The sequence below is a fragment of the Oryx dammah genome, unplaced genomic scaffold (assembly GCF_014754425.2).
Source record: "Oryx dammah isolate SB20612 unplaced genomic scaffold, SCBI_Odam_1.1 HiC_scaffold_2, whole genome shotgun sequence".
Taxonomy (NCBI): domain Eukaryota; kingdom Metazoa; phylum Chordata; class Mammalia; order Artiodactyla; family Bovidae; genus Oryx; species Oryx dammah.
The window spans coordinates 11,095,580-11,119,186 of record NW_024070186.1 but is presented as its reverse complement, the minus strand read 5'-3'; the positions used below and the strand labels follow the sequence as shown (position 1 = coordinate 11,119,186).

General features: G+C 47.0%; 1 protein-coding gene across 3 annotated transcripts in view; it reads left to right on the top strand.

The window, feature by feature from the left end:
• Window positions 1-23,607, top strand: part of DIP2A (disco interacting protein 2 homolog A) — a 111,230-nt gene that overhangs the window by 52,133 nt on the left and 35,490 nt on the right. For all 3 annotated transcript variants that reach the window (XM_040264507.1, XM_040264516.1, XM_040264496.1), the window contains 9 exons: window positions 2,316-2,426; window positions 4,214-4,337; window positions 4,681-4,790; window positions 5,058-5,160; window positions 5,604-5,668; window positions 5,848-5,941; window positions 6,806-6,925; window positions 7,843-7,957; window positions 9,212-9,351. In XM_040264507.1, the coding sequence (XP_040120441.1) occupies window positions 2,316-2,426; window positions 4,214-4,337; window positions 4,681-4,790; window positions 5,058-5,160; window positions 5,604-5,668; window positions 5,848-5,941; window positions 6,806-6,925; window positions 7,843-7,957; window positions 9,212-9,351 (982 nt within the window). The remainder of the gene's footprint in view (window positions 1-2,315; window positions 2,427-4,213; window positions 4,338-4,680; window positions 4,791-5,057; window positions 5,161-5,603; window positions 5,669-5,847; window positions 5,942-6,805; window positions 6,926-7,842; window positions 7,958-9,211; window positions 9,352-23,607) is intronic.

The following is a 23,607-nucleotide window of genomic DNA, read 5'->3' as shown; positions in this document are numbered from 1 at the left end:
AGACAGTCACAGAGGTGAGGACGGGGCACCGTTTTCAGACAGGCAGCCCTCAAGACAGTTGGCTCTGAAGCACTGTCTCGGGAAGTTAGCCGAGGAAGTGCTTCAGCATACGAGTGAGTGGTGAGACAGGAGAGCTACCAGGGTGACCTCAAACTGCGGCTCAAGGAGCAGCCCAAACGGGACCAGGAGGATGATGCCCCAGGTGGGCCGACTGGTCAACATCTGGTGAAACCATGAGCTTACCTGCCTGGCTAGTTATTTGGAAATACTACTGACCAGGTTTGACAACCCAGTGGAGCATTTCTGAGAAAGCTGGCCAGTGCACACAGGGAATGAAGCTGGTGAAAGAGGCAGTGTCTGTCCCACCAGAAGACAGGGCGGAGCTTGGCTATAGAAGTGTGAACAGTACCGATGATACCTTGTGTACCTGATGCTTTAGGACAGACCTGCTGGAAACCCGGACTCATGTTGTGCTTTACAGTGAGTCTAAGAATCACTCATTTCTTTCTCTGGAGGAAAGTTCTTACAAGGACATACTTACAGATACTTTATTGACTTGTAAGTGGATCCACGTAGTTGGGTTAGTTATAAAAAGGCTGATGAGATCCCAGTTAGAGTTAGTGATCAGAGGTGGGTGGCAAGTTCATCCTCCTGTGATAATGTATTTTATAAAATTGGACAGACACAACTCTTTATAAGAGATTCTCTAAAAGTGTGTTCAAATCAGTCGCTCAGTCATGTCCGACTCTTTGCAGCCCCATGGACTGCAGCATGCCAGGCTTCCCTGTCCGTCACCAACTCCTGTCTATCAAATTGGTGATGCCATCCAACCATCTCATCTTCTGTTGTCTTCTTCTCCTCCTGCCTTCAGTCTTTCTCAGCATCAGGGTCTTTTCCAGTGATTCAGTTCTTTGCATCAGGTGGCCAAAGTATTGGAGCGTCAGAATCAACATCAGTCCTTCCAATGAATATTCACGTGTATGCTCTACCAAATATCCAGTCTCAAGGCTCACAGTCCTTTTAGTGGTACAAACACTTACTAACATCAACCTTCAAAGGAGATCTTTGCCATTTTCAAGAAACTTGTCCAGACCTCAAGTACAGAATGAATATAGATGTAGCTCAAGTTTTGTCTTATTAAAGGGTTATTAGTTATCCAAGGTTCTGTGTTAACCATCTCCTCATATACTATTCTGGCTTACCATTTAGGTTTCAAGCACACTATAATATTATGGCCTTATAAATATTCCTAAATAGCTTTTGATTTACCCAGATATTGTAAGACATGGAAATTGGGATGATGGGAGAAGAGAGAGGGGAAGAGGGCAGAAGGCTCAGGGTTCGTCTGCTGTAGAAGGAAGTAAAGTGCCTGTCTAATACCTTCACACGTGAGATGCAGCAAGATGAGCATAGTGTCTGAAAAGACGAGAGAGTTGGCTATGGGGAGGGTTTAAGATGTGTTAGAAGTGGTTGCCTTGGGAGGTGGGGAAGGGTGCAGGTTGCTGTTTTTCATTAGTGCTTTTTGTCATTTTAAATCTCTGTGTTCAAAAAAAAATTTTTTTTATAAAAATGTAAGATAAATGTAATAGAATATGTAATTTTGGGGGCCATGCTTGTGGCCTATGGGATCTAGTTCCCTGACCAGGGATCAAACTTCGGTCCCCTGCACTGGGAGTGTGAAGTCTTAACCACTGGACCACCAGGGAGGCCCTGAGGACGTGTAATTTAAGCTGTGGCAGCATGGTGACCAGATGAGGGCAGGGAGTGGGCCCTGTGGAGACTCAGAGGGAGAGGGCAGGTGTTGGGGCGGGGTCTTGCTGAGGTATTCTGTGCCCCCACTCTCCCCTGTTAGCGTTTAAGTCTTGAGTGAAGATCTGTCCAGTTAAACTTCAGTGTCCAGATTTTCCCTTTTGGAAGATATTTGGATATAATTTGATTCCGGGTTCTCTTTTCATGTCCAGGTGTTTTTGTCCTGGGCTACTTGATGGTGGGTGGTGGTCCATCACACCAGTCCCTGAGTGGTCAGAGTGGATGGAGGTGGACCTAGACCCACGGGCAGACCCGGCCGGACTTGGCTTTGCCAGACTTGCTTTTTTATTAGGCCCAGGAATTTAAATTAACGTTTTGTTACATGTGGAGTAAAGACTTTAACCTAAAAAGTATGTGATAGAGGTTACATGGTTGTGGAAACTTAAGAACCAAGTATTAACACACGAAGTAACATTTTCTGAGCTAAAATCTGTCTCATCAGTAGGTATGCAGATGACTGCCTTCTTCCCAAGTGGATTGCAGGGTTTTCCTTTGTGCTCTCGTAGGTGGCGCTGGTGTTCCCGAATAGTGACCCAGTGATGTTCATGGTTGCGTTCTACGGGTGTCTCCTGGCCGAGCTGGTTCCTGTCCCCATCGAAGTGCCGCTCACGAGAAAGGTAGCGCGTGGTGCCAGCTTGGGTGCCTGGTCCCCGAGGCTTGGTCCTGAAGTCCCGCATCCAGTGCAGCTGTCTTCGTGTCCTCGCTCCAGGCGCCTCTTGCTGGGGGAGGACGTGCGGGCGGGCTGCAGAGAGACCCGGGCAGCCTCGCCCAGATGCCCTTTCATGTGTCTCCCTGGGAGAAAGGCGCAAGAACACCTGTTGGTCTGATATCCCAACAGAAATGAACGTCTTTTCTTCTAACGAATAGAATTTGGGATCTGATGAGATTCTGTTAAACCTTTTCTCAAAATGATGTGCTTCTTGATAATAATTTTCACTTCTGGATGAGTCAGTCATTACAGAGATGTGTTACAGCTCGTTTCTCAGTGACAAACACATGACTTGAGACCCTCCTGTGTGCCGATCACCTCCAAAACCGTGAGCAGATCTCATTGCTCACAGGTGGCTTCCAGTGGGGCAGAGGCTGATGTCCTAGATAGCTATTCAGTTCAGTTCAGTTCAGTCGCTCAGTCGTGTCCGACTCTTTGCGACCCCATGAATCGCAGCACGCCAGGCCTCCCTGTCCATCACCAACTCCCGGAGTTCACTCAGACTCACGTTCATCGAGTCAGTGATGCCATCCAGCCATCTCATCCTCTGTCATCCCATTCTCCTCCTGCCCCCAGTCACTCCCAGCATCAGAGTCTTTTCCAATGAGTCAACTCTTCGCATGAGGTGGCCAAAGTACTGGAGTTTCAGCTTTAGCATCATTCCTTCCAAAGAAATCCCAGGGCTGATCTCCTTCAGAATGGACCGGTTGGATCTCCTTGCAGTCCAAGGGACTCTCAAGAGTCTTCTCCAACACCACAGTTCAAAAGCATCAATTCTTCAGCGCTCAGCCTTCTTCACAGTCCAACTCTCACATCCATACATGACCACTGAAAAAACCATAGCCTTGACTAGATGGATGTTTGTTGGCAAAGTAACATCTCTGCTTTTGAATATGCTATCTAGGTTGGTCATAACTTTTCTTCCAAGGAGTAAGCGTCTTTTAATTTCATGGCTGCAATCACCATCTGCAGTGATTTTGGAGCCCCCCCAAATAAAGTCTGACACTGTTTCCACTGTTTCCCCATCTATTTCCCATGAAGTGATGGGACCAGATGCCATGATCTTCATTTACACTTTAGATATAAATACCAGTAATCTGATTACTGAAAAGTATATTATTTTAGGAGCAGACTGAACATGTATTTTAGAAAATCATAGTTTTCTATTGTATCCCAGTGTTCAGGTAATTATTAACATGAGCATTATCAGTAAGAAATATTTGAATTTGAGAATCCTCAAAGTAAAACTTGTGAATAAATTCAGTATATCCCAAAGGGTGATGTATATGATATGCAGATATTTGAATACAGGGTTCTTAGGGAAAGATTTGAGTTTCTAAAACTTAAAAGAAGAAAATGATAAAACGCTACTGAAGGACGTATTCTATATAAAAATAATTAAGATTGTTAAAGGTCAGAGCTCCCCAGATTAATCTGTAAATTTCAAACACAAATCAAGTGTAAATTTCAGTGCTATTATTTTTGGAGTTTATTAAAATGCTAGTGTCATTTGCAAGAGAAACTTTGAGAAGTTAGTCAGTTACCCAGAACTTTATCTTTTGAAATTAAGAACTTAAGTTATTTCATTTTGAGGGAAATATGCACACACCTCTTGGGCTGACCTGGTCTAGCTTTGCATGTGCTGAGAAAAGCCGTGCTGTGTGCGAGTGAGCCCCTGCCTCTCTGTTTCTGCAGGATGCTGGCAGCCAGCAGGTTGGGTTTCTGCTGGGCAGCTGTGGCGTCTCCCTGGCCCTGACCACGGATGCTTGTCAGAAAGGCCTGCCCAAGGCTCAGACCGGAGAGGTGGTGACCTTCAAAGGTGGGCCCATGGGCGGGCAGCATGCGGCAGGGTTCTCTACTAAACTGGGCCCTTGGGCGTCCTTTCCTGTCAGCAGCCACTACAGAGACAAGGGGCCTTCAGCAAAAGTGGGGCCTTGTTTTAGACCTTGGTGAATCTTGCTCCTCACTTGGCTCAGGGCCTAGGCCTGTGCTGACCAGCCTGGCAGCCACTGGTCATTAAACATAAGTGAATGAAGGTCAAGTGAGACGGGCGCTCCTGCCCACCTTTCAGTGGCTCGGGCAGCGTGTTGGACACAGAGGTGTCGGGAGGGAGCAGGGCCCTCTGACCCTGCCTCTGTGTGTCCCCGTCTGCGCCCTCACAGGCTGGCCCCCCCTCACCTGGCTGGTGATCGATGGGAAGCACCTGACCAAGCCCCCCAAGGACTGGCACCCGGCAGTGCAGGATGCGGGGCCCCAGACCGCCTACATCGAGGTAGTGCCCTCCCGGGCCCCACGCTTGGGCACCTCCACGCGTGCTTTTCCTTCACCCCAGAAAGGCATGGTGCCGCACCCAGAGCCTCCCCTGCTGCCTCCCTGGGGGCCACCTGCGCCCCTCGCCCACCCAGGGTGAGCCTGACCTCAGCTGAGGGCATCACCTTGAGGGCCCGGGCACACCGTGGGCTCTGGTCGAACCAGTGGTGAGTGGAAGGACAGCCTCCAGAAATGTCACCTAATGAGCTCGTGCTTTGGAATCTTTCAGTACAAAACCAGCAAGGAGGGAAGTACGGTGGGAGTGGCGGTGTCCCATGCGTCCCTGCTGGCGCAGTGCCAGGCTCTGACCCAGGCGTGCGGCTACTCAGAAGGTAAGGGTTGGGGTGGCTCTCCGGCCCCTCCCAGAGCTTACCCAGCGAGGCCTGTGGGAGGGGAGGGACCCGGCATGCTATGATCCTGGGGCTGAAGGGTGACCCGAGACGGGGGCGGGGCATGGAAACGAGAGACCCTCCACTGCCCTCTGCTCCACTTCCGGGAGGAGAGGGAGGCGCGCACTCCTGCAGTCCCTGGAGTGCGGCTGCTCCGTGTTTCCAGAAGAGCAGTCAGCTTGTTCTCTGTGCTAACTCAGCTGTGTGATCTGCTTTCACGTTTACCAAGGTTATTGACTGATTGGGACACGGTGTTTAGAAGTGCTGTGTATGTTTCCTAGAACTCCTATTTGTTGATGATGCAATCATCTCAGGGTGTTTCTGAAGATGCATGTGACTTGTGAGGAGGGTCGCTTGGTTGTTTAACCATCTCTGTCCACTTTCAGCTGAAACATTAACAAATGTGCTGGATTTCAAAAGGGATGCCGGCCTGTGGCACGGAGTGTTAACAGTGAGTGCTGTGTCTGTACTGCCTAACTGTGGGGAGGTTGCTAGTTTTATGCCCATGGGCGACACCAAGCCCCACTGTGGCTGGTGGAGTCAGCCCTTATGCTGTGAGTAGAGCTCTGACACTGTCTGTGCCTCTCCTGGTGGGGCCCCCCTCCCCCACCACTGCGGGTCTCTCTGCAGAGCATCTTGAACAGGCTACATGTGGTCAGCATCCCATATGCGCTGATGAAGGCGAACCCACTCTCCTGGATTCAGAAAGTGTGCGTGTATAAAGGTAACAGAGGAATGTCGTCTGTCTGTGCGCCCTTCCTTAGAGGGGTCTTTGAGTTAATCTTTGGTTATTAAGAAATAATACAGCAGCACACAGAGCTGCAGGCGGGGGCCAGGGCAGGCACCCCCTGCCCCACAGCCTGACTCTCCAGTGCTGGGAATAGGGGGCTCGTGGAGGATGGCTCTGTTTGGCATGGCCATAGACTCCTGACTTCATGCTGTCACATAAACGCTCCTGATTGTTAGCTCTTGAGATGGCATGAATTTGAAGTTAGGGCTCTTTAAGCCATCAGTAGCAAAGCTGATCGTTCAAACAAAGCAGTTCATAATCCAGAGCGGTGGGGCTGCCTGCAGGGCCATGGCCACCCTGCTGTCCATCCGGAGTCAGTCGGTGCTTCCCGAGCACGGCCACCCCTGCACGATCCGGAAGTCCCTGGGCTCTGCTCCAGCAAGGCTTGGTGGGCCTGCTGTGTCCTGGGTGCCCCATGTGTGTTGACCACACTAATGATGTTGCCGGTTACAGAGTGTGGACGTGGGCTGTGCCCTGTGGGGGGCTGTCTCTGATGACTCTCTGTCTGACGGATGAAAACCGAATCCCAGGGGGGCGTTTGGCGGTGCCCCCTCCCGCTAGGGGGAGCAGTGTCCCCCCGTCAGGGAGGGACAGCCAGATAGGGCAGCCGGGGAGGGGCAGCTGGGGAGCAAGAGGCAGGTGTGGTGGGAGCAGGGAGAGAGTCAGAATGACCCCTGCACTGAGCTGGCTTCCAGGCAGGCCAGGTGGGGGAAGCCCAGAGGCTGGGCTGTGGGGAGCACGTGGCCTACTCTGTGGGCCTGCCTGCCCGTGACGCAGGCACATCCTGTTCCCCTGCAGCCCAAGCTGCACTGGTGAAGTCCCGCGACATGCATTGGTCTCTCTTGGCTCAGCGAGGTCAGAGGGACGTCAGCCTCAGCTCCCTGCGCCTGCTGATCGTGGCTGATGGTGCAAACCCCTGTGAGTACCGCCCACCCCCAACCCCGGAACCCCTCTATAGTGTGGCCCTGACAACCCTGGGCTCCTAGGTACCTGACTGTTGGGAGGGCATCCCACCTTCTAGCACCCCAAAGCCTCTTATTCCCTCCACCCACCCCTGAGACCCTCATCCTGCCTCCAAAGCACCACAGGCTGCTGGCTCCTCTGTGTCTCCACCACACTCTTGGCGCAGCTGCTGAGCCACCAGGAGCCCCTCCCCAGGCCAGCTGTCCCACAGACCTCAGATCCCAGCACTCTGAGTGCCCATCGCTTCCCTGATGCTCCGAGTGATCCAGACTGTCTTGTTTGTCCTCTGCTGGACGCAGGGACCCATGGCCAGGTTCCCTCCTTTCCTGAGCCTCCCTGTGGCAGAATGCTGCAGGTCGGGGTGCAGCCCTGGTCCCAGTGGGGGCAAGGCTGTGCTGACTTATGCCCTGAGCAGGCAGCACCACCCTAGATGGTGGCTGGGCAAGTGGGCAGAGAAGCAGGGTTGAGGGGCTGGGCTGCCCCTGCAGGGAAAGGCATGTTGAAGCCACTGGCAGACTGCAGCTGTGAGGCGCATCCAGGAGCGGGTGCTCACAGGGCCAGTCCACATGCTGCAGAAGGTTCAACTCCGGCTCTGTGAGTGGCCGGGGTCACCTCCCATTTGGCACAGCTGCCAGTAGGTAGGCGAGGCTATCAGACCTCAGACTCAACGCCAGGGATGAGAGTCAGCTTCTTATTTGCTAGTGATTTGAAAACGCATCCTGGTTTTTGTGGAAACAGCCCCCCTCCACCATGAGACTGACAGGTTGATTGAGGTGAAGAGGTACAGTGTCTGGGCCTGGTGCCAGGCATCTTCCACACTGGGTGCCTGACGGCCTTCCGCTCAGCTCTCGTGTCCACTCTTTCTCATGCAGGGTCCATATCCTCCTGTGATGCGTTCCTCAACGTCTTCCAGGCCAGAGGGCTGAGGCCAGAGGTCATCTGCCCCTGTGCCAGCTCACCGGAGGCGCTCACCGTGGCCATCCGCAGGTAGCTGATCACTCGCTCTGTCTTGTAGACACTTACTTTGTCCTCATTCAGCTGAATTACCTGTGAGAGCAAATTTGGTTGATTTGTTCCTGAGCAAGAGAAACTGTGAGCAGTGCCTGGTCTGGGGCCCATCTCCAGGCATGTTCATGTCATAGCAGGGCTGCCCCGACCGCCACATCTGCACGCCCTGTTGGCCACACGTCCCTCCCCGGCTGTCCTGATTTGTGACACAATTCCATGGTGGCTCCCTGGACCACCATCTCTGGATTATTGCAGCCCAGGACTCGCCCTGTTCTGATGGGGTTGGGAGGCCTGAGAGACACAGCCTCCTGCTCTGTGCTCACCCACGTGACTCCCCAGGCCCCAACAGGGTCACCTTCCTGCCCAGTCATCTCTGCTCATGTAAGGCTGCTGTCCATGCCCCCGAGTGCCATCCTCAGATATAGGGCAGTGCACTTACATTTGCGGGCACTTTGTTAATTTCCCACTTTCAACTCAGTTGTTAGAGAGTGAGTTTCAGTTGTAGTCTTGTATTATGTTGTTTATTTATCCATGGCTGTAAGAAATCCTAACATGTTGATAAGAATCAACATTAAAAACATCACCTTTATCCTCCCCAGACCGCAGGGGGTTCTTCATGCCTTTGTTCTGCAGTGACCTCTTGTGCTCAGCAGAGTGGTTTTTCTTACTGGAGGAGACATGACATTTGATTCTCAGCCTCCCAGCTCCTGCTACTGTGAAACCAATCGGGCCCAAACTTGGCATTGCAGCAGTGGCCGCTTTACTACCCCTGGCTTCTCACAGTCGGGAGTCAGGACCCCTCTTTGGGGCAGTCTGCTGCAGCTCAGTGGCCTTTGGCTGGAATGGGTGGTGCAGCCTGCTGTTCTTCTGCTGTGGCTCCAGGCCACCTCCTCTGGTCTCTGGGTCCTTTGGGCTTGCTCCCAGGAAGCATTGACTCTGCTCACCTGCTGCCTGGGGCTCTGGGCACTGTCCCAGTACCACCTGCCCGGTGGAAGCAGCCACCTTTGTGCCTTCCTTGGAAGGCATGCAGCATCACTGCGTGGTCTCCGCAGCCCCCCGGTCCCCTGCTGTGGAGCACATGGGTGGGGTGTTATGCAAACCTGTGGGGATGCAGCCTGCCCCTGGGGTCTCGCAGCCAGCATCCCCACAGCCTGGCGCCAGCTGGCACTTTGCTACACATCATCCTGTTGTCAGGGGGCTGTCCCCTCATCAGTTAATAAATTTTGTTTCCAGGCCTCCTGACCTGGGAGGCCCTCCTCCAAGAAGAGCTGTGCTGTCCATGAGTGGCCTCAGTCACGGGGTGATCAGAGTGGACGCTGAGGAGAAGCTGTCGGTCCTCACAGTGCAGGATGTCGGCCAGGTGATGCCTGGAGGTGAGGGCACAGTGGGGTCATAGTGGGAAAGGGTCTTGTACTGTGGCTGGATGGGCTCCATAGCACACAAATACCAGGCTTCAGATGGTCCATGTGGGCTGGGATTTTTGTTTGTAACATGTTTTCTGTTTTTTGCCTCCCTTTGTATGAAAGGCAGTGTGTTTACCCCATGAACCCGCCTTGGTCCTCTCAGGGCTGGAGAGTAGTGACAGAGCTCCCCTCTGGAAGCTCGTGTACCAGGTGGTCACGTGCTTGTCCCTTGGCAAGGCCTGCAGCCCTCAGGCCCTCAGCTGCAGGCACCAATGATGGGGTTGTCTTGGTCCTGCCGAGGGCCTGGTAGGTGAGAAGCAGCAGGACCCTAAAGGCTTCAGGAAGGCCGCGGGCCTGGATGGCGCACGAGTCACTGGTGGGGCAGCAGTTGGGGAGGGTGATGGCACCGTCTCCCCACAGGGTACCCCCCTGCCAAGCATTGTCACAGCAGGGAATTTAGAGCAGAGCCAGCCAGAGGCCGGTGGCTCTGTGAGTAGGGGGTGCTGTGTGTGTGCTTTGAGGCTGCCCCTTGCCATAGCTACCCTGTGGTGCTCCAGCTCCTCTCCTGCCCATGCCCACTCTTCTGGCGACCCTGGAGAGCAGCTTCTATCTCCACTCAGGCCCTGTCATGGTGCGCCCTAGTCCTGGGCCCAGGACCATGTCTGCAGCTCTGCCTCCAGTAGGCTCTCGGAACAGGCTGGGCACCAGAGAGAGGGACATGGTCACATCTGGCCCAGTGGTGGTGCTGGGGATCAGCACACAGAACAAGGATGGACATTTATTAGATTGGTGCAAACATAGTTGCTGTTTCTGATGTAAATTTTAAATCATTTTAACTAGGCTCAAACACATCTTTATTAATAGGAACTATGACAGTCAACACATTTTTAAAATTTTAATTAATTTTTTAAAATTGGAGGCTAATTACTTTACAGTATTGCACTGGGTTTTGCCATACATTGACATGAATCAGCTATGGGTTACATGTGTTCCTCATCCTGAACCCCCCTCCCACCTCTCTCCCCCTCCCATCCCTCAGGGTCGTGGGTGACCCAGTGCACCAACCCTGAGCACCCTGTCTCATGCATCGAACCTGGACTGGCGATCTGTTTCACATATGATAATATACATGTTCCAATACTATTCTCTCAAATCATCCCACCCTCGCCTTCTCCCACAGAGTCCAGAAGACTGTTCTATGCATCTGTGTCTCTTTTGCTGTCTTGCATATAGGGTCATTGTTACCATCTTTCTAAATTCCATATATACACATTAGTATACTGTATCGGTGGTTTTCTTTCTGACTTACTTCACTCTGTATAATAGGCTCTGGTTTCATCCACCTCAATAGAACTGACTCAAATGCATTCTTTTTAATGGCTGAATAATATTCCATTGTGTATATGTACCACCGCTTTCTTATCCATTCATATGCCGATGGACATCTAGGTTGCTTCCATGTCCTGGCTATTGTAAACAGTGCTGCAATGAACATTGGGGTACATGTGTCTCTTTCAATTCTGGTTTCCTCGGTGTGTATGCCCAGCAGTGGGATTGCTGGGTTGTATGGCAGTTCTATTTCCAGTTTTTTAAGGAATCTCCACACTGTTCTCCATAGTGGCTGTACTAGTTTGCATTCCCACCAACAGTGTTAGAGGGTTCCCTTTTCTCCAAACCCTCTCCAGCATTTATTGTTTGTAGACTTTTTGATAGCAGCCATTCTGACTGGTGTGAGGTAGTACCTCATTGTGGTTTTGATTTGCATTTCTCTGATAATGAGTGCTGTTGAGCATATTTTCATGTGTTTGTTAGCCATCTGTATGTCTTCTTTGGAGAAATGTCTGTTTAGATCTTTGGCCCCTTTTTTGCTTGGGTTGTTTATTTTTCTGGAATTGAGCTGCAGGAGCTCCTTGTATATTTTTAGATTAATTCTTTGTCAGTTGGTTCGTTTGCTATTATTTTCTCCCATTCTGAAGGCTGTCTTTTCACCTTGCTTATAGTTTCCTTTGTTGTGTAAAAGCTTTTAAGTTTAATTAGGTCCCATTTGTTTATTTTTGCGTTTATTTCCATTATTTTGGGAGGTGAGTCATGGAGGATCCTGCTGTGATTTATGTCAGAGAGTGTTTTGCCTATGTTTTCCTCTAGGAGTTTTATAGTTTCTGGTCTTATGTTGAGATCCATTTTGAGTTTATTTTTGTGTATGGTGTTAGAAAGTATTCTAGTTTCATTCTTTTACAAGTGGTTGACCAGTTTTCCCAGCACCACTTGTTAAAGAGATTGTCTTTTCTCTATTATATATTCTTGCCTCTTTTGTTGAAGATAAGGTGTCCATAGGTGCATGGATATATCTCTGGGCTTTCTGTTTTGTTTCATTGATCTATATTTCTGTCTTTGTGCCAGTACCATACTGTCTTGATGACTGTAGCTTTGTAGTAAAGCCTGAAGTCAGGCAGGTTGATTCCTCCAGTTCCGTTCTTCTTTCTCAAGGTTGCTTTGGCTGTTCGAGGTTTTTTGTATTTCCATACTAATTGTGAAATTATTTGTTTTAATTCTCTGAAAAATACCGTTGGTAGCTTGATAGGGATTGCATTGAAACTATAGATTACTTTGGGTAGTATACTCATTTTTCCTATATTGATTCTTTCAATCCATGAAATAATCCATATTTCTCCATCTATTTGTATCCTCTTTGATTTCTTTCATCAGTGTTTTATAGTTTTCTATATATAGGTCTTTTGTTTCTTCAGGTAGATTTATTCCTAAGTATTTTATTCTTTTCGTTGCAATGGTGAATGGAATTGTTTCCTTAATATCTCTTTCTGTTTTCTCATTGTTAGTGTATAGGAATGTGGATATCTGTGTGTTAATTTTATATCCTGCAACTTTACTGTATTCATTGATTAGCTCTAATAATTTTCTGGTGGAGTCTTTAGGGTTTTCTATGTAGAGGATCATATCATTTGCAAACAGTGAGAGTTTTACTTCTTCTTTTCCAATCTGAACTCCTTTTATTTCTTTTTCTTTTCTGATTGCTATGGCTAAAACTTCCAAAACTATGGTGAATAGTAGTGGTGAGAGTGGGCACCCTTGTCTTGTTCCTGACTTTAGGGGAAGTGCTTTCAATTTTTCACCATTGAGGATAATGTTTGCTGTGGGTTTATCATATATGGCTTTTATTATGTTGGGGTATGTTCCTTGTATGCCTGCTTTCTGGAGGGTTTTTATCATAAATGGATGTTGAATTTTGTCACAGGCTTTCTCTGCATCTATTGAGATAATCAAATGGTTTTTATCTTTCAATTTGTGAATGTGGTGTATCACATTGATTGATTTGCAAATATTAAAGAATCCTCACATCCCTGGGATAAAGCCCACTTGGTCATGCTGTATGATGTTTTTAATATGTTGTTGGATTCTGTTTGCTAGAATTTTGTTAAGGATTTTTGCATCTATGTTCATCAGTGATATTGGCCTGTAGTTTTCTTTTTTGTGTGGCATCTTTGTCTGGTTTTGGTATTAGGGTGATGGTAGCCTCATAGAGTGAGTTTGGAAGTTTACCTTCCTCTGCAATTTTCTGGAAGAGTTTGAGTAGAATAGGTGTTAGCTCTTCTTTAAATTTTTGGTAGAATTCAGCTGTGAAGCCGTCTGGTCCTGGGCTTTTGTTTGCTGGAAGATTTCTGATTATAGTTTCAATTTCCGTGCTTGCAATGGACCTGTTAAGATTTTCTATTTCTTCCTGGTTCAGATTTGGAAAGTTATACTTTTCTAAGAATTTGTCTGTTTCTTCCAAGTTGTCCATTTTATTGGCATATAGTTGCTGATAGTAGTCTCTTATGATCCTTTGTATTTCTGTGTGGTCTGTTGTCATTTCTCCATTTTCATTACTAATTTTGTTGATTTGATTCTTCTCCCTTTTTTTCTTGATGAGTCTGACTAATGATTTGTCTATTTTATTTATCTTCCCAAAGGAGCAGTTTTTAGCTTTGTTGATTTTGGCTATGATCTCTTTTGTTTCTTTTGCATTTATTTCTGCCCTAATTTTTATGATTTCTTTCCTTCTACTAACCCTGGGGTTCTTCATTTCTTCCTTTTCTAGTTGCTTTATATGTAGAGTTAAATTATTTATTTGACTTTTCTCTTGTTTCTTGAGGTAAACCTATATTGCTGTGAACCTTCCCCTTAGCACTGCTTTTACTGAGTCCCATAGTTTTTGGGTTGTTGTGTTTTCATTTTTATTCATTTCTATGTATATTTTGATTTCTTTTTTGATTTCTTCTGTGATTGTTGGTTATTCAGAAGCGTGTTGTTTAGCCTCCATTTGTTGGTATTTTTGATAGTTTTTTTTTCCTGTAGTTGACATCTAATCTTACCGCGTTGTAATCAGAAAAGATACTTGGAATGATTTCAGTTTTTTTGAATTTATCAAGGCTAGATTTATGACCCAGGGTGTGGTCCATCCTGGAGAAGTTTCCGTGTGCACTCGAGAAAAAGGTGAAATTCATTGTTTGGGGTGAAATGTCCTGTAGATATCAATTAGGTCTAACTGGTCCATTTTATCATTTAAAGTTTGTATTTCCTTGTTAATTTTCTGTTTAGTTGATCTGTCCATAGGTGTAAGTGGGGTATTAAAGTCTCCCAATATTATTGTGTTACTGTTAATTTCCCCTTTCATACTTGTTAGCATTTGCCTTGCATATTGCAGTGCTCCTATGTTGGGTACATATAAATTTATCTCATGCAAAGAGTTGACTCATTGGAAAAGACTGTGATGCTGGGAGGGATTGAGGGCAGGAGAAGGGGACGACAGAGGATGAGATGGCTAGATAGCATCACCGACTCGATGGATGTGAGTTTGAGTGAACTCCAGGAGTTGGTGATGGACAGGGAGGCCTGGTGTGCTGCAGTTCATGGGGTCACAAAGAGTCGGACATGACTGAGCGACTGAACTGAACTGAACTTCTTGGATTGATCCTTTGATCATTATGTAGTGTCCGTCTTTGTTTCTTTTCACAGCCTTTCTTTGAAAGTCTATTTTATCTGATATGAGTATTCTACTCCTGCTTTCTTTTGGTCTCTATTTGCGTGAAATATCTTTTTCCAGCCCTTCACTTTCAGTCTGTATGTGTCCCTTGTTTTGAGGTGGGTTTCTTGTAGACAGCATATATAGGGATCTTGTTTTGTATCCATTCAGCCAGTCTTTGTCTTTTGGTTGGGGCATTCAACCCATTTACATTTAAGGTAATTATCGATAAGTATGATCCCATTGCCATTTACTTTGTTGTTGTGGCTTCGAGTTTATAGACCTTTTCTGTGTTTCCTGTCTAGAGAAGATCCTTTAGCATTTGTTGAAGAGCTGGTTTGGCGGTGCTGAATTCTCTCAGCTTTTGCTTGTCTGTAAAGCTTTTGATTTCTCCTTCGTATTTGAATGAGCTCCTTGCTGGGTACAGTAATCTGGTTTATAGGTTTTTCTCTTTCATCACATTAAGTATGTCCTGCCATTCCCTTATGGCCTGAAGAGTTTCTATTGAAAGATCAGCTGTTATCCTTATGGGAATCCCCTTGTGTGTTATTTGTTGTTTTTCCCTTGCTGCTTTTAGTATTTGTTCTTTGTGTTTTATCTTTGTAAATTTCATTAGTATGTGTCTTGGGGTGTTTCACCTTGGGTTTATCCTGTTTGGGGCTCTCTAGGTTTCTTGGACCTGGGTGGCTATTTCCTTCCCCATTAAAATGGAAGTTTTCAACTATTATCTCAAGTATTTTCTCATGGCCTTTCTTTTTGTCTTCCTCTTCTGGGACTTCTATGATTTGAATGTTAGGGTGTTTGACATTGTCCCAGAGGTCTCTGAGGTTGTCCTCATTTCTTTTAATTCTTTTTTCCTCTCTGCTTCATTTGTTTCCACCATTCTGTCTTCCACCTCACTTATCCAATCTTCTGCCTGCATTATTCTACTGTTGGTTTCCTCCAAAGTGCTTTTGATCTCAGTTATTGCATTATTCATCGATTGACTTTTTAAATTTCTTCTGGGTTCTTGTTAAACAATTCTTGCATCTTCTCAGTCCTTGTCTCCAAGCTATTTATCTGTAACTCCATTTTGTTTTCAAGATTTTGGATCATTTTCATTATTATTATTCTGAATTATTTTTCAGGTAGACTCCCTATCTCCTCCTCTTTCTTTGGTTTGGTGGGTATTTATCATGTTCCTTTACCTGCTGAGTATTTCTCTGCCTTTTCATCTTGTTTAGATTGCTGTGTTTGGGGTGGCCTTTCTGTATGCTGGCAGTTTGTGGTTCCTCTTTACTGTGGAGGTTCCTCCGTGTGAGTGGGGTTGGACAAGTGGCTTGTCAAGGTTTCCTGATTAGGGAAGCTTGCATTGGTGTTCTGGTGGGTGGAGCTGGATCTCTTCTCTCTGGAGCCCAATGAAGTGTCCAGTAGTGAGTTTGGAGGTGCCTCTGGGTTTGGTATGACTTTGGGCAGCCTGTATATAAAAGCTCAGGGCTATGTTCCTGCGTTGCTGGAGATGGTATGTCTTGCTCTGGAACTTGTTGGCTCTTAGGTAGAGATTGGTTTCAGTGTAGGTATGGAGGCTTTTGGATGAGCTCTTATCGATGAATGTTCCCTGGAGTCAGGAGTTTTCTGGTGTTCTCAGGTTTTGGATTTAAGCCTCCTGACTCTGGTTTTCAGTCTTATTGTTACAGTAGCCTCAAGAATGCTCCATCCATGCAGTACCAATGATAGAACATCTAGGTTAGTAGATAAAAGATTCTCCACAGTGAGGGACACCCAGAGAGGTTCACAGAGTTACAAGGAGAAGAGAAGAAGGAGGAGGGAGATAGAGGTGACCAGGAGGAGAAGAGGGGGAATCAAAAGGGGAGAGAGCAATCTAGCCAGTAATCACTTCCCTATGTGCTCCCCACAGCCTGGAACACCCAGAGATGTTCATGGAATTACATAGAGAAGAGAAGAGAGAGGAAGGAGATAGAGGTGACCAGGAGAAGAAGAGGAGAGTCAAAAGGAGAGAGACAGATCTAGGCAGTAATTTGTTCCCTAAGTGTTCTCCACAGCCTATAATACCCAAAGAGATTCACAGAGTCAGGTAGAGAAGAGAAGGGGGAGGGAGGAGAGGTGACCTAGGGGAGAAAAAGGGGAGTCAAAGGGGGAGAGGGCAATCAAGCCAGTAATCACACTCCTAAATAAAAATGGGTACTGAAGATTGGTACAAAATTGATAACAAATACCAAAAAGCAAAGATTAAAAATCTAGAGTAGAGATTAGACTCTCAAAATTACAATATTAAAAAAAATCAGAAAAATTTAAAAAATATGTATGAAATTTGCTTTAAAAATAGGGTCTTTTTTTTTTGCAAGGTAAGAGTAAGTACTCTTGCCTCGAAAATCCCATGGACAGAGGAGCCTGGTAGGCTGCAGTCCATGGGGTCGCTAAGAGTCAGGCACGACTGAGCAACTTCACTTTCACTTTTCACTTTCATGCATTGGAGAAGGAAATGGCAACCCAATCCAGTGTTCTTGCCTGGAGAATCCCAGGGACGGGGGAGCCTGGTGGGCTGCCGTCTATGGGGATGCACAGAGTCGGACATGATTGAGGCGACTTAGCAGCAGCAGCAGCAGTAGGTTATAAAAATGAAAACTCAGTTCAGTTCAGTCACTCAGTCGTGTCCGACTCTTTGCAACCCCATGAATCGCAGCACGCCAGGCCTTCCTGTCCATCACCATCTCCCCGAGTTCACTCAAACTCACGTCCATCGAGTCAGTGATGCCATCCAGCCATCTCATCCTCTGTCGTCCCCTTCTCCTCCTTCCCCCAATCCCTCCCAGCATCAAAGTCTTTTCCAATGAGTCAACCCTTCTCATGAGGTGGCCAAAGTACTGGAGTTTCAGCTTTAGCATTGTTCCTTCCAAAGAAATCCCAGGGCTGATCTCCTTCAGAATGGACTGGTTGGATCTCCTTGCAGTCCAAGGGACTCTCAAGAGTCTTCTCCAACACCACAGTTCAAAAGCATGAATTCTTTGGCACTCAGCCTTCTTCACAGTCCAACTCTCACATCCATACATGACTACTGGAAAAACCATAGCCTTGACTAGATGGACCTTAGTCGGTGAAGTAATGTCTCTGCTTTTGAATATGCTATCTAGGCTGCTCATAACTTTTCTTCCAAGGAGTAAGCGTCTTTTAATTTCATGGCTGCAATCACCATCTGCAGTGATTTTGGAGCCCCCAAAAATAAAGTCTGACACTGTTTCCACTGTTTCCCCATCTATTTCCCATGAAGTGATGGGACCAGATGCCATGATCTTTGTTTTCTGAATGTTGAGCTTTAAGCCAACTTTTTCACTCTCCTCTTTCACTTTCATCAAGAGACGTTTTAGTTCCTCTTCACTTTCTGCCATAAGGGTGGTGTCATCTGCATATCTGAGGTTATTGATATTTTTCCTGGCAATCTTGATTCCAGCTTGTGTTTCTTCCAGCCCAGCATTTCTCATGATGTACTCTGCATATAAGTTAAATAAGCAGGGTGACCATATACAGCCTTGACGTACTCCTTTTCCTATTTGGAACCAGTGTGTTGTTCCATGTCCAGTTCTAACTGTTGCTTCCTGACCTGCATACAGATTTCTCAAGAGGCAGGTCAGGTGGTCTGGTATTCCCATCTCTCTCAGAATTTTCCACAGTTTATTGTGATCCACACAGTCAAAGGCTTTGGCATAGTCAATAAAGCAGAAATAGATGTTTTTCTGGAACTCTCTTGCTTTTTCCATGATCCAGCGGATGTTGGCAATTTGATCTCTGGAAAAACCATAGCCTTGACTAAACGGACCTTTTTTGGCAAAGTAATGTCTCTGCTTTCAATATCCTATCTAGGTTGGTCATAACTTTTCTTCCAAGGAGTAAGCATCTTTTGGGGGTAATAAAGGACTTAATTTTTTTTTAATTTACAAAATGATAATAGTAAAAATAAATCTAGGAATTTCTCTGGAACTGTTGAGGGCAGTGTGGGGTCACTTCAGTTTTGGATAATTTCTTGTTCCAGCTTATACTTCTCAAGGTCTACAGGCCCCTTCCAGTGTAGTTGGTGCTAACGACAGGGTTTTAATCTGTTGTACCTGTCACTTCCAAAGCGGTTCCCTCTGATTCTTTTGGTTTCTTCTGTTTGCAAGTCTCTTCAGTGCCTAACTTCTGCCTTGAAACAAGGGGGCAAAGGTGGTCACTTATTTAGGCTCACTTGTTCATTCGTGCTATGGGAGGGAGGAACACTGCAAACAAAGATCACTGGTGTGTGTGGGGAGTGCTCGCAGTGTCTCAGCCACACTGGGTTTGCCCCCACTCATCGCGTGTGTGCTTTCCCAGTCTACACTGCTCAGGCTCCAGGTTGCTCTGCAGCTCTCTAAAGCAGGTCTGGGTCGTGTGCCCTTCCCAAGTCTAAGCCGCTCAGGTTCTCAGGTACTCCACAAAGGCCCAGACTCAGTTGGGCCTGCATTTTGTGCCCTTCCCAGGTCTGAGCAGCTCAGGTGACCAGGTGCTTGGCATGCGCACTCTCCCCAGGTGGGGCAGTGCCTCTTATCACCTCCCCAGTCCCAGCTGCTCGGCTTCCTGGGTGCACAGTGGGAGTGCCATCTCAGGTGAGTCGTGTGTCTCCTCTGGGGAGCTGATCTCTGGCTGCGACCCTCCTGGCGGCTGTCAACTGTCCAGGATCCCAGGAAGACTTAGTTAGCAACTGGGAGCTTGCTCACAGTTTGGTAAAGGATGCCGTCCCTGGGGCCAAGATTGCCCCTTTCCGGCTCTGGCTGTTGCCCTCCTGCCTTCCTGCCTCTGGCAGGGGATGAGCCAGTCCGCAGCCGGCTAGCTCTCCTCTGCTATTCGCTCAGTCCTTTGTTCTGTGAATGGGCCAGGCAGTGGTTAGAGCTTTTCGTGGGAAAGTTCTCTCTCTCTCTTTTTTTCCTCTTTGACTGTCCCACAGTTTGGGTTGCTATCTCATGTTAGCGCCCTCAGATTGTCCTCAGGACATTCAGGCCCGGTCCTTAACCTAAGCATGCATCCCATGCCTCCCTGTTCAGCCCCCACTTGCTGGTGGCGGATGCGAGCGTGTGCCTTCTCCGGTGGGAGCTGCAGTTAGGCACGTAATCTATGGGTTTTATTTATTTATTTATTTATTTTTCCTCGTAGTTATGTTGCCCTCTGAGACTCCAAAACTCCCCACAGACCTGCTGGAGAGAGGGTTTCCTGGTGTTTGGAAACTTCTCTTTCATGACTCCCTCCCTGTGACGGGTCTCCATCCCTAACTCTTTTGTCTCTCTTTTTATCTTTTATATTTTGTCCTACCTCCTTTCGAAGACAATGGGCTGCCTTTCTGGGTGCCTGGTGTCCTCTGCCAGCGTTCAGAAGTTGTTTTGTGGAGTTTGCTCAGCATTCAAATGATCTTTTGATGAATTTGTGGGGGAGAAAGTGGTCTCCCCATCCTATTCCTCTGCCATCTTAGGGAGTCAACACAATTTTGCCTGTGAGGAATAAATTTGTTTATTCCTGTAGCATAAAAATCTGTGCTTCGGGATTTGATGAACTCTTGGAAAGCATTTTCTGCATCCTGCTGGTTGTGGTAGCATTTTTCCTGCAAAAGTTGTCGAAATGCTTGAAGAAGTGGTAGTCAGTGGGGAAAAGTCAGATGAATATGGCAGATGAGACAAAACTTTGTGGCCTGATTTCATTCAACTTTTGAAGCATTGATTGTGCAGCATGCAGTTGGGCATTGTCATGGAGAAGAATTGGGGTCATTCTGTTGACCAATACCAGCTGAAGGCAAGGCATTTTTAGTATATCTCATTGATTTGCTGAACATACCTCTCAGGTGTAATGGTTTCACTGGGATTCAGAAAGCCGCAGTGGGTCAGACCGGCAGCAGACCACCAAACAGTGACTGTGACATTTTTGGGGGGCAACTTTGGCTTTGGAAAGTGCTTTGGAGCTTCTCTGTCCAAGCACAGAGCTGATTGTTGCTGGTTGTCATATAAAATCTATTTTTTGTCTCATGTCACAGTCCGATTGGTTCGTTGTTATTGTGTAGAATAAGAGAAGATGGCACTTCAAAATGATGATTTTATTTGATTTGCAGTCAGCTCATGAGGCACCCACTTACTGAGCTTTTTCGCCTTTCCAATTTACTTCAAATGCTGAACGACCATAGAATGGTTGATGTTGATTCTTCAGCAACTTCTTGTGTAGTTGTAAGAGGACCAGCTTCGATGATCCTCTCAGTTGGTCATTGCTAACTTCCAGTGGCTGGCCACTGCAATTCTCATCCTCAAGGCTCTCATCTCCTTTGCAAAACTTCTTGAACCAACACTGCATTGTACATTTGTTAGCAGTTCCTGGGCCAGATGCGTTGTTGATGTTGCAAGTTGTCTCCTCCACTTTATGACCTGTTTTGAACTTGAATTTAAGAAAAATCACTTGAATTTTTTGTCTAACGTAATTTCTTAGCAGAAAAACATACAAAAAATGTGCATTAAAATGATGTATAACAACCACATTTATTTAAGACTATTCCAGTATCAAAAAGGCAAAGTTCAACAGTGCAAAACTGATCTTTTGCACCAACCTAGTAGATTTGTTTCGAGTTCTACTGTTTTAGAGACGTGAGTTGTCTTTTTTCCCTTGCATATATATGTCTACCCCAATCAAGGATGAACTGCAGATGAACAAATCCTAAAAGATGATGCTGTTAAAGTGCTGCACTCAATATGCCAGCAAATTTGGAAAACTCAGTAGTGGCCACAGGACTGGAAAAGCCCAGTTTTCATTCCAGTCCCAAAGAAGGGAAATGCCAAAGAATGTTCTAACTACCACAAAATTGCACCCATTTCACATGTTAGCAAGGTAATGCTCAAAATCCTTCAAGCTAGGCTTCAACAGAACCTGAACTAAGAACTTCCAGATGTGCAAGCTGGATTTAGAAAAGGCAGAGGAACCAGAAAATTGCCAACATCCACTGGATCATATAAAAAGCAAGGGAATTCTGGAAGAACATCTAGTTCTGCTTCATTGACTATGCTAAAACCTTTAACTATGTGGATCACAACAAACCATGGAAAATTCTTAAAGACATGGGAAAACCAGACTACCTTATCTGTCTCCAGAGAAATCTGTATGCAGGACAAGCAGCAACACTGAGAACTGGGTATCGAACAATGGACTGGTTCCAAATTGGGAAAGGAGTATGTCAAGGCTATATATTGTCACCCTGCATATTTAACTTACATTCAGAGTACATAATGTGAAATTCCAGGCTAGATAAAGCTCAAGCTGGAGTCAAGATTGCCGGGAGAAATATCAATAACCTCAGATACCTAGATGCCACTACCCTAATGGCAGAAAGTAAAGAAGAACTAAAGAGCCTCTTGATGAAAGAGGAGAGTGAAAAAGCTGGCTTAAAACTCAACATTCAGAAAGTGAAGATTGTGGCATTTGGTCCCATCACTTCATGGCATTTAGATGGGGAAACAATGGAAACAGTGACAGACTTTATTTTCTTGGGCTCTCAAATCACTGTGGACAGTGACTGCAGCCGTGAAATTAAAAGACACTTGCTGCTTGGAAGAAAAGCTATGACAAACCTAGACAAAGCAGAGACATCACTTTGCCAACAAATATCCATCTAGTCAAAGCTATGGTTTTTCCAGTAGTCATGTATGGATATGAGAGTTGGACCATAAAGAAGGCTGCGCGCTGAAGAATTGATGCTTTTGAACTATGGTATTGGAGAAGACTCTTGAGAGTCCCTTGGACTGCAAGGAGATCCAACCAGTCCATTTCCTAAAGGAGATCAGTCCTCAATATTCATTGGAAGGACTGATGCTGAAGCTCCAATACTTTGCCCCCTCATGTGAAGAGCTGACTCATTGGAAAAACCCCTGATACTGGGAAAGATTGAAGGCAGATGGAGAAGAGGAAACAGAGGATGAGATGGTTGGATGGCATCACTGACTCAATGGACATGAATTTGAGCAAACTCTGGGAGATAGTGAAGCACAGGGAAGCCTGGCATGCTGCAGCCCATGGGGTCACAAAGAGGCAGACATGACTTAGTGACTGAACAATGACACAACAAGTTCTGCAGAAGCAGGGACTCAAGGAAAAACATCTTATGGAGTAAAAAACAAGGTCTTAGTGATTCTTAGCTTTTATGAGGTGAACACAGGAATTTTTTAAAAGATTGGTGAAATACTAAGATGATTCTTCTGATTGAAAGTATAAGGACTTTCAAAGTGGGGTCATTTTATTTTTAAACTTGGACCAGAGCCTGTATGTGTGCACATGGTCCTGTGTGTGTGTGTTCTGCCCTGGGTGTGTGTATATGTGTACACCCATGTGCCCACCCTGGGTGCACATGTGCCCCCCCGGGTGTGTATGCTCCCCCAGGGGGGTGTGTGTGTGTGCATGCACCTGTGCTGCCCCAGATGCATGTGTGGTCCTCTTAGGGGTGTGTGTGTGCGTGTACCAGTGCCACCCCGGGTGTGTGTACACATACACATGTGCTGCCACAAGTGTGTGTGTGTGTGTGCGCACACACGCACACATGTGCTGCCCTGGGTGTATGTGTGTGTTCATGCTCTGTCCCCCGTGTGTGTGTGTGTGTGCATGTGTGGGTGCACATGTGTTTTTGCTGCTCTGGACGTGTGTGTGGGTGCTTCCCCTTTGTGTGCATGTGTGTGCACATGTGCAGACGTGCCCCCCCAAGTGTGTGTGCACGCATGTGTGCTGCTCAGGGTATGTGTACTTGTGTGCGTGTGCCACCCCGTGTGTGTGTGCACGCATGTGTGCAGATACGTGCCCCCCAGGTATGTGCATGTGCTTTCTGCCCTGGGTATGTGTGTGCACTCCCCCAGGTGTGTGTGTGTGTGTGCACATGTGTGTGGGCCCCCCCATGTGGATGTGTGTGCTTGCTGCCCTGGGTGTGTGTGTGCATGCATGTGGACACATGTCCCCCCAGGTGTGTGCATGTGCTTTTTGCCCTGAGAGTGTGTGGTGTGTGTGTGTGCATGCTCCCCCAGGTGTGTGTGTGTATGTGTGTATGTGCTCTACCAGGTGTGTATATGTGTATGTGCCCCCCCCGTGTGTGTGCACGTGTGTTCTTGCTGCCCAGGGTGTGTATGTGTGTGTGTGTGTGCATGCATGCGTGCTTGCTCCCCCAGGTGTGTGTGTGTATGTGTGTATGT